Genomic DNA, 13,195 nt, shown 5'->3' on the forward strand with positions numbered 1-13,195 from the left:
CATAGTACTGAACTCAGTGTTACTCACTTAGCAGACACTCAAAGACTTAAACTGTGTCCACAATTGCTATGACGCTATGATCTCTCTTCACACAAGGGTATACGATGGCACGACTACGTATGGATGGCTATGTATATTCTTGGGACGTAACCGAGCAGAAGGAATGATGGAACAGAGGTCGTAAGAGGACAGGCAATTCAGTACGGTGGCAGACGATGCCTTGGGTTACAAACGGTGGCACCAAGTAGTGAAGACAGACCTCTGCGAGCATCCTGAACGACATTTCAGTGTATCCTCGAAGTTAGATCTCTGTCTAGGAAACCTGGCAACTTTTCGTTGGGCTACACGTTCTCATTTCTAGGGAGGAGATGTACGGAAAATGAAACAAGTCCTCAGAAGGTATTTCAGATATTTTTTTTTCACGAAAATATGTTAAGTTAAATATTTCTCAACTCACTGGTTTCTATTTTCATATCACGGTCGTGACTTCAGAAACTGTTAAACATTCAGTTGTCTTAGGTTTGGCCAAGGAAGGTGGACTAAATTATTTAGACCTAAGGATCTTTCCCGTCTAGGACAGAATGGTGACATTCATCTTCCTGGTGAAATAAGCTCACCCCCTTTTCCATTACAATCGATATTTTATTCTGCATATTTTTCAAAACGGCATTGGTGAACACTAACATTTTGGACCTCATGGTTTTAATTGCAACAAAATGGCAAACTATGTGCAGTATCTTAGAAACTAAATGAACAGTGAAGATTTTATGTTTAGATCATGCTTTATAACTTGCAAATTAGTTACACATATGTGTGTAACTTGCGCATATATTTTTTTCCTCATTTGATTTTCATAATATCACTAATGGCTATGGCAACTAAGTAACTCACAAAAAAATTACTCAACTAGTACGATCCGGTTTTCTGAATTTACTTTCAGAATCATTTTACCCTCACAAAACACAACTACAGGTACACAGGTATACAACTACAAGGTACATTAAATATAACCTCTGAATAGTTGATAATTGAATATACTTATAATTTAACTAGTATTATTAAGTGCCAGGGCTTTGGTCTTAAATTTATATTTTTTTCACTTATTTAAAAGGCTCTACTATTTCATAGTTCTGAAGTCATTCAGTTATGTACACAAAAGAAAAACTTATCCCGAGGGAAGAAGCTGTAATCCCTTTAGTTCATTCACAGCAAGACAGAAATTATAACCACGTGGAAATTCAGCTACGGGATCGGTGAAGAGTGGAGCCTCAGAGACTACTAACAAGTCTGTGCTACGCATATTTTAATCAACTCATCGATAAAACGTTTATCAAATGCCAATGCCACAGATCCAAAAAAAAAATACTAAGTGCCGTTTATAGAATTCTACCCGAACCAGATCTGGGTCCTGCTCATCAAACCACAATCACACACTTCCACAAGTGGAAACATGCCTTGTGTTACAAATGGAAAGAAAATCTTACCGTAATTATTTCTACCACATTTTTTTGTGCTGTTGTACATATCATAATCATTTAGAGGCGCTACTAGTTTCAGGTATGCGATGGACATTTTCAAAATGAAACCTCCAGAACTTTGGTTGAATAATGAGAGAATCTTGAAAATTGGTCTCTACATAAAATGCATTGGAACATATAATGTATCTTTAAGCGGTATCATTAGCAATAAATGTTCAAAACATTCTCGGGCATTCTCCAACAAAATTTATGTCATAATGTAGAAAAAGTTTATCCATGTCCTTTAGAGATTTCTGTCATTTCTAGAAAAGTCTAAATACTTCTGTTGAGAAAAAATGTAAAAAGTTAACTTCATGAGCAATGATTGATGCATTCTTCTAAACGTTTTCCCAAAAAATGTTTCAGCGCAAATTGAAAATATTGACTTCTATACTTTAGACTTGCTTCTAACGTGAATAACTATATGTAAAGACTGTTTTTATCAAATCATATTTTTGGTGTGTGTGTGTGTGTGTGTGTTTTATTTGTTTTGAGCTTAATATTACCTGCCTTCACTTTGTATGAAGCGAAATTGTAGAATTTTTTTTCTGTTTGATGTTATTACAATAGACATGATTTTTAAAACGTAACTAAGAGGCTCCAAACATGAGCGGAGCATTCCTTCTTTAGCAGCCAAGTGTTTAATGTGTCATGATAAAAATAAGCAAGCCTGTCTGGAAACGTGCCATACTTGATAATTTTTTTTTTGTTCTAAAGTGCATTCATCTACTTAATTGTGCAAATACCTTCTACTCTTTTAAAGTAAACTGTCTGGGAGGTCCATAAATATATTTAAGCCACTTATATAGGTCAGCTAATATGGGTTACGCTTTTTAGAGCACCATCTGACTAAGCACGTCCTGCCTTTTGCTAACAAAGTCACGGGACATAATAATATTTTAATCAACCCCAAAGAACAATAGCAGATCTGACTGCTGGGCTGATAATCGTCTTATCACACCCCGTGAAACCTAGCTCTAACACTGGACGGACCCTCCCTTACCCCCCGCATCCCATCCTGAGAAAGGCCAACAATGGGGAGAGATGAAGTGTAGTGTGCAGTACCTTCGTATCTACATAAAAGAGATTAGAGGCGACAGCGTTCCATTTTACAGCTCAATCATATTGTGTTAGCATGCGCTTATCCGAGCGCGGACGAAATTGAAAGAGAAATAAAAAAGAGTCAGGCAGATAGGAACCAGAAAAGCGAGGCATGAGCAATTTCCAAGGATATAAAAGGATGCTAATGGCCGGGCCCTGTCATTCTTAAAACGGGGCTATTAGGACACCATCATCTGTACTGGTGCCCTTATGCTCCTCCGATGGAAGTCGAGCTTTTTCTAAAGCCCTTGTGATCTCTTTTTTTTTTTTTTCTATAAAGTATGGTCATGTTTCATAACAACACACTTTTCCATTTATATGATTGATTAAGGTAAGTCAATTAATTCTATTTACCCATAAAGAAAGGCCTACCCCGTAAGTATTTTTCTTCGATATTTTCTTCCATTGAATTCTTCACTTTTTTATACAGCAAAAGCAAATACACGAAAAGTGCATTCCCAGCAGGGGAGAAAGACTACTGATCTTACCTTAGATGTTAAACTTCATTTTAAAAAAAAAGTGCGTGTCTGTGTGTGTTTGCCTGGGACAGTACACAAACCGAAAACAGGATAAAGAGAGCAAAGGCTTAAAAATTTAAGACATTAAAAAAGTATGGTTTCACTAATGTTGCAAAACACAGAGTTCTGAAGTCAAGACTTAAGTCCAGTGGAAATTTCAGTTCTGATTCGGCTTTAATTCTAGCTACGAGCACAGTCATCAGGGCTGGGCTCTGTGATCGAGAATGGGATTTCACGTTCATCAAGGCAGAAATGTGACTCTCATCTTTATATCCTCTCCTCCATCACACCCCACCCCACACTGCAGGGTGCTGTCGTGTCTGACCCCCCTGAAGCAAGCCCTGTGATGGCAGGCTGCCCTTCCTCAAAACACCCAACCGCAGGCCTACTGTTAAAAAGGTAGGAAGAATTTCGGTTCATTCTTGTCTTGCTAATCCCTTTCTGAAAAGCCAAGATACTCCTTGCAATCATTTAAAGCACCCTCGGGGGATCAGGAAAACCAGAGTCGTGAGTCATCCCTCCACAGTGACCTGTTCTGGCATTTTCTACGGAAAGAGAATAACGTCAGACCCCACCAATTCTGAGCCTCAGCTTAAGACTGAACACATAATCGTACAGTAATTGTTTCCACCACTGGAGCTGCTGTTACTCATAGTTATTTAAAGTTACTGTCTTCACAGAAGTCACCGGAGCCCCTTTACAGTGACAAGTTCCTTTGTGAGCTGACATTTCTACTTCTGTGCACAACTGGACCCACAAATTTACCACTGACTTTTCTCTAGCAGAGAACGTTGGAAGGGGTTGTTGACTTTTATTGGTTCTTGTTATGGAATGTCTGTATGACATCAAAATATTGGCTTAACAAATCCCCTAAACCAGGGAGAACTTAGGCAGAATTCTCTGAAATAATGGATGGCTTGGAGTCACAGTGCCATAGCCTTTCATGCTGTTGTTACTAATGACAATATCGCTATTATTATTTTGAAATAGTTCTTTGAAGAGCGATCAACCAGGACACTAAAATATCCTGATTTGACTCTAGGAAGCGACTCTGACTGTATGTTTTGAGCACACTGGCCAGGCTGGTGAATGTGTTTTTACCTCTCTCTGCCTCGAATCTCTCTGTCTTTGGTTAAGGATAATAATAACAGAACCCTGATTTGAAACAGTGGTTCTCAGTTGGGGACAGGAGGCGTGTGTGTGTGTGTGTGTGTGTGTATAAAATGACAAAATATATAAACATAAATGACAATATATATATTGATCATCTGAAAAAGTATCTGTGGATGCTTCAACAAATGTTTTGTTTCTTTTGGCTCTAAAACCTTTCATATCAAATAAGTTTACATATATTGTTTGAGTAAATTCTGACTGTTTCTACTGTCACAAAATCCAAATGTCTTAACATCTTTTAACATATCCCTTTCTTTTTTTTGCTTTTTCTAAAAGTCATATAGATGTGATTATAATCTAAATGCAATATCGATCATCCATATGATCAAATTCTCATTCTTTTTTTTTTATATGCAGTGACCCTTGTGAAGGTATCTCCTGAAGAACGTACTCAAGCTCACCTATTTAACTAGTTTTGACTTAATTTGGGGTGCTTTATTAGCAAACAGTGTAAGACAAAGTAGCTGGTATAATACAGAGTGATGTTTAAATTAGTTTACAATTTGCTTGGCCTCATCTAGAACAGCACCGAACAAAGCCATTCAGAAATGTCAGCTGTGTTCCTAACCACTGTAACAAATTGTCACCGAACGCTGCACACCTAATGACTTCAAATTAGCTTCAGTGTGATACCGCCTGACAGTTCGTCACGACTGTTAGCAACATAGCTGGCGTATCATGACCAATAAATTGGTTTCAGTGTGGGCTGGGAAAGGGACTTCCATCAATTTGATTAGAGAAATTACTGTAGCATTCAAAGCATAAAGACAAACTAGTTTAAGGAGACAGAAATAAGTTAACTGTACCAGAAAAACATTGGTCATCATTCAAAAACTTGTTTAGAAACTATTTGAAGATCAAAATTCAAACGAACGGAAAAAAAAAAATCACGATTCAAATAGACTAGTAAAATTCTCAAACCTTGCGGTCAGGCATAAGTTTGATATTACAGGATCAGTTAAGAAAGAAAAGTAACAGGATATTTAAAAATATTACTTTTGAGTTACCATATGAGAAAATAACATGTCAATTTAACAGTTTTTTTCATCATTCCTGTATAAATTCATTATAAATATCTAATTGCAACCAAAGGAAATTCGTGAATATGAATGCAATTTAGTATAAATAACCACCATGGACAACAAAATGAGTGATTTTTAAAAGAAAAAAGGTACATTAGACTACTGCAGACAAAGACGTTTTTTTTAACATGAAAAGAAAAAGTAGGAGCATTTCCTTAGGGTAAAGCTCAGAATTCTAAAAGAGACAAAGAAAAGTTTTTAAAACTTATACTCTCTTCACTGGCAATAAATAGTACCTTCGCATATGAAAAAATAATTAACAAGAGTTCAAGGTGGAACAGAAGTAAAAAAGGTTCATGATTATACGAGGATCAGCAAAGCTCTAAATTAAGTATGATAAAAAACAAATGTCAAGGTTAAAAAAAATCCTAATGAGAAAATTTTGAATTTGCTTACATTTACATATACGACCTAGGGAATTCATTGCAACCTTTTTATTTTCATTTTGCTGTGGGTTTTTTTTTTTTTTTCTTTCTTTTCAGAAAATGTACCTGGAATATGCTTCGCCCATCCAATGATAACCACCAACTCCCGGTCAGCCAAGTCACACAGTGTAGTGAGGGCCTTGATGTCACTGTCGGGGACAGTCGGGTCAGGCATGGCATAGATCTTCTCCGGCTCGGCCACCAACAAATGTGAAACAATCTTGTTATCTGCAGGATCAGACCAGAGCACTACGAGATCACTAGTGGTATCGCCCTTCTTTTACAAACCTTAAAGTATGCTGTGTTTTGGGAAATAATCCTAATTGCCTACAATAAACCCGACATATTCTACTTATGGTTCAATATGTGTGTGGTAAACAGTGTTCAGGAAAGCATAATAGAATGCATTCCTTTCTTCTTTCCTCGACCTGCCTCTGCTGGAATGAAGATTCTGCCCTAGAATGAGATTCTTTTTAGCAAACAGATAAGAGAAGTTAGATGCTTTCTGGGTTCGCGCTTTGATTCTTAAGTGGGATTTGGGGAAGCAGATTAAACACCATGCAACAGCTTTAAAGTAAAAATCTACAGTTAGCCATGGAAATCTAGACTATCATGCGGAAGGCAAAGAACTTCTAATGCCCATAGTCATAATGAGCATGAAAGTCATTAATTATCTTAATTCCTTTAAAGAACAGCAAAGGTCACAGCCCTTCTGCCTGGGTGAATCGCTGACTGGGTGACGTGATCTCTGTGGGACGCGTTGAGTGGGAATGTCTTCCCTTCCTCCCCCTGCCCACCCCCCGGCCAATCTTCCCACCATAGCCAGCACTGGTGCCCAGAAAAACGCTCCTGCTGAAACGTTACGGTGTTTTCTCTTCGGAGCGTCTAATTCTTTAATCCTCTATTTTCATCTGTTGTCTTTAGTTCATTTCTCTGTTTCAGATTTATCTGTCTGAAATTTGTGATACATGTTCTTAAAATCCTTCATAAAATAAACGCTAGAGACAAATGGAAGACATCACATCGAATGTGTTTTATTGCTCGGGGGCATGTGAGAGTTTATGGGAGGGGTTGTAAAGCCTCGCTAACCGAATGGTTTTTCTCGTTGGCCCTATTTTCAATTTTTTTTTTTGAGTAGCTTTAGATTTTATATTTTCAACTAAGTGAGGAGACAGAAGTGGGTAAGAAGAAACCCGAATATTTCAATGTTCTATGTACTATTACTCTAGAAAACTAGGGCATTAAATGGGATTTTCGTGAGCAGAGACAAAGTTGCCTCTATGTTTACTAGACTATGTCCCTTTTGCTGTGTTTTTAATGTTTTAAACCAAAATGAAAGATTTGCTGTACCTTAGAATTGAAAAAAACATAGAATTCTTTTAATTTATTTTAACAAAATAATAAGGAGACTTATCCAACGTATAATTAGCAAACATTTTTCCGACATATTTTAAAATTTTATTATTATGGCTGCCAGAGGAAATATATTTATTGCAAATTATCAGCAGATAACCATTTATAGGCAGTAATATCCAATTATCGTCAAATTGAAGATGCAGATTTGGGAGGAAATATCCCCAAATACCACATTTTATAGAAAAAAAAATAATTAAATAGAGATTTTTTTTTTTTGATTTGCAGGGTCTGCAAAGAATAACACCTGCTTCCTGTATACGCTATAGAAACAACACCCTGTGTTTTTAGTTCCGCTTGAAAAAGTTTCAACTTTCACTGCTCTGACAATGCAACGAAGCCTGTCAGCAACCACTAGATTCTCAGAATCAGAAGAAAATGCAGTCATAAAGGGCATAAAAAAAGGTGACCAAAGGAAATCCTGATTCTAGTTCTTTCAATTAAAAAAAACAAAACAAAAAAAAAACCAAAAAAAAACCTGTTACCTGTTTTACCCAAGTCGATAGATATTTGAATTGAGGTCAAAGAAATCTGGTTGAAGCCTGGACTCTCCCCTTATTCAGAACATAGCCAGCAGCGCTGTTTCAAAGTAAATCTTATTTAATGTTTCCCTAATTAGAATCAATAGAACCCAATTTCCATCCTTGGGCTTCTGTGGTACACAACCCGTCAGGGTCCAGAAATCTCCCCCAACCACTGTGTCCGCAAAGCCCCACGCACTGTCTCTTGACACTTATCTGACAGGATCTGAAAATTAAGTTTTATAAATGTTTGTTACGAAAACACACTAATTGGATGGACTCGGGAAAATTAACACAGAAGCCTTGAGATAATGAGTAATGATTTATTAGGAGACCTCTTTTATCTCAGACAAATGAAGCTCACTGAAATTGCTGTAATCTTCTTAAAGGTACTTGACAAGCCACTTCCCAATTTCTCAGGTTTACGCAGAAAACTGTAGATGTTCCCCTATCGTGTGGACTTACGAATGGGCTGGCGCTCATTTTTCTCTCAGCAGAGGAAATTATCAATGGTTTTAGTCAAAGTTTACATAAAATGAATGAGAAATGGGCAGTTTGTGTATTACCGAATCCAGGAATACTAAACCTCTAATAAAATTAAGCATTAGTGTTTATTGCATTTTATTGTATTATCAGAAAGTTTTTTATTATAATGTGCAAAATCTGCTTACTGCAGTCCTAGATTGTATTTGCAGAACGCCAAACAGCTTATGTGGGCTGAGAAGATGCCAGATTGGACAATTGAAGGTATAATCAACATAATGTTTTTTGGAAAGGCAAAAGGAAACTATGCCATATGTTCACTTAAGCTTTAATTTTATGTAAAACTGGTTGTTTTTCCTTTGACATAGCTAAAATGTCCTTTCGTTTACAGTTCAGGGTCTGTTTTATTTATTTAACCGAACCCCATATGCTCACATGTACGATGCACAGCAGCGCCCCCTCCTGGAGAATCTGAATTATAAGCGGACGCTTTTTCATTTCCCTTAACAGTAGAGTGGAAAGTACCTGCATCTTTTCTAGAACTGCTACAGATGCGGTATCTCCTCTGGTGAGTGCTGCCTCTGTCTTCTGAGACAAAGACAGCTGAGTGTGAGAACTGCTCCCGCCCAGGTACTGCTCAGTGTGGAGCACAAACTCTCTGCATAAACATCCTAAAATGCTAGCTCTGGTGCACTGCAGCTCTGAACGGATTTTTCAGAAGATGGGATACAGTTATCGCCTCAATCTATATTCCAGCTCTTTTTAGTTAATGACAAAGAGAATGGGGCTTGCATTTTAGCAACGTACCCATCATCCTTTCAAACTGCAACCTGGCGTTATAAAACCACGGGCCCTTCAAAAACAATCCACGATGCCCATAAGGGCATCTAGGATGGAACCATCAACCTATGCTTGTTATGAGTGAGGCCCATTCCTGTTTGAATCTATTGCTAGCCTGTGTGTTAACCCTCTATCGCTCCAAATTAATGAGGCTCCTAATGTATCTTCATTGGGAGGTTGAGCAGTCAAACTCATTTAGTTCGTGGAAACGACAAAACTCGCTTTCTTGTAAAATCTGAAAACTAACAGCTCCAATGAACTAATGATCACAGTATGAGCCATTTTATGTACCTCTGAAAATAAAGATAACCAGTAAATGTAAATCGTGCACTAGAGAAGCGATGTCTTCACGTACATATGCTTCTACAAAATGACTAGGCGAAAACGGGAGGCGGAAGATGACCATAGGGAGGAAAGGAAGATAATTAGCTGCATTGCTGTTGATCCTCAAGGGCAATCCCACGGGAACAGAGTCACGGGCCCCCTGGCAAAGACACACCTCCTTGGAGTGGGCGCGGGGTGGGCATTCCCAACTAACCCACCGACGGCCAACTGGGAGGCTCTCTGTGCTCGGGCATCGGACACGTCTGCTGTACTTACATGGCTTTTTGGCTGGCTGCACCAGCTGGGGGTTCAGGTACGGGCTGTTCTCCGCATCTATTCTGCGCTTGTACTTCTGCCGACCTCCGCGTACTCTGTCGAGACGCACCCCTGCGAGCAGAGACAGACAGCGGCTTACTGGTGAGGTAGTTATCTCTGAGACCAATCAAATACACAGAGAGTATCACCCATGGGTGCCAGGGAGACGAGACAGAATGCGCGGTGGTCCAGGAATATTAGGGGAACGTAGGAAAGAGAGGCTGGAAACCAAACGCGGCAGAGGATACCAAACCGGGACGGCATTTTATGCAAGGCTATCCAAGACACATTCACCCACTGAAGAAAAGGCATGTTTTCATGGGAATTAACACAGAGAAACTGTTTCTCATATTAAAGATAATGTAGTTTCTCAAATTAAAGACAATGACAATTTGTATCCTCCTTATCCATCGCCGTGAAAGCTCAGGGTGTAGGACTGAGCAGACCAGTCGACCGGCTCTCAAACCCTCTCCAGTCTACCAGGGACTCAGCGTGGACCTGCGGAGCTGCGTCGCATTGAAAGCGCTTGCTGGAATTACACTACGCAAGATGAGATGCAGAGGCTGCTCCACGTTGGCACGCCAACGCGTCTCAGGAGGACGACGGCGTTCACGTTTTGGCACGCATCTGTATTTTCTTTCAAACGACAGAAAACCGGGAGCAGGTGTGGACTGAACGCAGGCTAGAAAGAGGTTTCCTTCCTAAAAATAACTCGGAAGGCTGAGTCTGAGAAGGGGCACGTTAGTAGGGCAGAGCTGAAGGAGGAAGACACCCAGATTGGCTTTAGCACTGACTTTCTCCCAAAGAATGATGGGCTGGGTCAAGATTCAGGGAGTTTGTGCCGCAGTGGATTTAAAAGGCTAAGGAAAGAGGCAAAAGAGAAAGAAAGGGATTAAACATGAAGCAAGGTTTCATTCGCATGGGGGGTAGGGTGGGAAAGAGCTTGTGAATAACCCGGTTTTCAGTCTGTAACTGCAAAGTTTAGAACAGGGCCACATCAATTTTTATCAAATAAAAAGAAGATACTTGGGAGCGAGAACCAGATGAGAGCTTCTTTTTATGGTATTAGGTTGCATCTTAATTGATAAAATGGTATAACATTATCCATTAATAAATTCAACCAAGTGATTCATTGTACATATTTTGGCATTTCTCAAACTGTTTAGAAAATAGATTTGGTTTAACAGCATTGTCAGTATTACTATTTTACTGAAGGGGCTCTCAGAGCCTTTCATATGCAAATGATCTCTGAAAAACTCTCAGAGAGAGATACAGCCTATGCAATGCTTTGCAAAACAGTTTAACCAAAGAGCCCATTTTTGGAATATTTATCAGTATCATGGGGAACATGTGTGCTGTGGGTTATCTGAGTTATATGAAACAGTTTGGGAAAGGCTGATATACCTCTATGTGAATCCTGGAGGTAACTATGCATTCGAATATTAAAAATTATTATTTATAGTAAATTATATATAATTTTTCATATTATCTTAGTAGCACCACTTTAAGAGTTGGTTATTTTTTAGTGAAACATACAAACATACACTTAGTCTAGATAAAGCCTGAAATGTCATATTGAAAAATCACAGCAGAGTTGAAATACAATCAGGAGAAAATTTCCAGAGCTATTAAATAGGTTTAAATAAATATCAAAAACCAAAGAAATTAGGTGCAGTGTTCAAATATTCACTGAAAATGATACTAAATGGGTGTCACAAAGAAGCTATATGCAATAGTATGATAAATTATTCCTAAGTAGTATACAAAAATATGTTTTTATAAAATTAAGCAAAATTTGCAAGTCAGAAAAGTTGAGTGTTTTTCCTGACTCTTTTGCTAACGAGCTCTATAAACTTTGATGAGTTCTTTAACCTAATTGTTTTTCCAAATATAACACAGATATAAAGAAAATATCCTCCCCAATATTCTGTTGTAATGATCTAATATTACATTACTATAGTATAAGAATATATTTGGGCATTGTACAAATACACTATTAAAATAGTCTATGAACCTTAAAATTCTAAGAAAAATAAGGAACTTGTCACTATAGCATAATTTTGTTGAAATATTGCTATATTATCTTATTTAAACATATTTTGCACCATGATCATTTATTGAAAACCTAGCTCTCTGGAGTTAGTCTACCTGCCTCAGTTCTGTAGGTAAACAGATTGAGGTATGACGGAGTAGTAAGGCAATTTAAAAATACAAGCCAAATAATACTATCTGATACCTAAGTGACTTACAGAAATATTTGGTATCCCATTCTATTTACTGTTCATCCCTGCACTAATAATATTATTTAGCTATGTGATGATTTTAAGATACAAAAAGTAATCCAAATTCTATGAAAAAGAAGGATATTTTCTCTGAGTTTAGCTACAAGCAACAACACAAAGTTACGTGGAGAATTGGTAATTATCTCTTTAACCTCATACGTTCCAAAATCTCCAACTAACGATTCTAGCAGAAATAAAGGAAAACAATAGTATTTATAATCAGGACCTGGGAAATCCAGATTTGCTGTAAACAAACAACAATCTAATCTAAATATTTCCACCGAAGGTAACCAAGCCTGAGCCTTTACATTCTTAGGATCCTAAACACAAACAATTTGTTTGCAGTTCATTTGTAAGCCAATTTTGAAAAAGTTTAAAATAAGAATTCTCCCAGGAAAGAAGATGCCCACAATGTTCAATGTTTGACAGGATTTGAAGTTAATTAAGGCAACTGGATTTTCTACCCATGTGGAGACTGCCATTATCTTTCTTTTTTTAAAAAATATAAGATTTTAATAGTCGGCACTACCTAACAAGTAGAACATTTCACATTGCTTCTTCTTTCAAACACTGCATGTGCCTACATTGCCACGAGGGAATTACAAATCTTATACATTGTCAGAATTACAAAATTGAGAAAGCAAGAATAAGGCAAGGAGGAAAAAAAAAAAATGCTGTGAGGCAAATAAACGCCAAAAAAGTAAAACAGTTCAGCACGAGGTCTTCCTAGGTCAGCTCATTTTAAGTCTACATTTTATGCCCAAATGCAAATTTTTATATTATACAGTCCAAAGTCAAAAGTATTTTTCACATTTTTAATAGCACAAAGTCAGAGGCATTTCACAGAATAAAAGATCTTCCCTTCGGAGAATTATACAAGAATACTCTAGCCTACTTTCCTAAATTTAAAGACATGCCTTTTATAATTATCCCCAAAGGCTGACTAAAAACATTAATTACATAGACCCCTGGAATACTTAAAAAAAAAAAAAGAGGCAAAGAGTCGCATGAAAGTAAAAATATTTTTGAAAAAGATAATGAATTTAATGGCTACTAAATCAATAGTTATGTTAAATAAATGTTATCCAACACGGCGTGTAATTGGGGTACCAGGAGCAGACCGGAAAAGCAGGACTTTGGAAGCAATCAGGTGGCAGGGGAGGGCACTTTCCCGTCCACTCTGGTCTTCCTGACACTGTGG

General features: G+C 37.8%; 1 protein-coding gene across 13 annotated transcripts in view; it reads right to left on the minus strand.

The window, feature by feature from the left end:
• ESRRG (estrogen related receptor gamma) overlaps positions 1-13,195 on the minus strand; it is a 507,255-nt gene that overhangs the window by 45,534 nt on the left and 448,526 nt on the right. For all 13 annotated transcript variants that reach the window (XM_016165022.2, XM_016165010.2, XM_016165012.2 and 10 more), the window contains 2 exons: positions 9,674-9,784; positions 5,883-6,044 (listed from right to left, as the gene is read on the minus strand). In XM_016165022.2, coding sequence (XP_016020508.1) covers positions 5,883-6,044; positions 9,674-9,784 — 273 coding nt within the window. The remainder of the gene's footprint in view (positions 1-5,882; positions 6,045-9,673; positions 9,785-13,195) is intronic.

The sequence above is a fragment of the Rousettus aegyptiacus genome, unplaced genomic scaffold (assembly GCF_014176215.1).
Source record: "Rousettus aegyptiacus isolate mRouAeg1 unplaced genomic scaffold, mRouAeg1.p scaffold_m13_p_18, whole genome shotgun sequence".
Taxonomy (NCBI): Eukaryota; Metazoa; Chordata; class Mammalia; order Chiroptera; family Pteropodidae; genus Rousettus; species Rousettus aegyptiacus.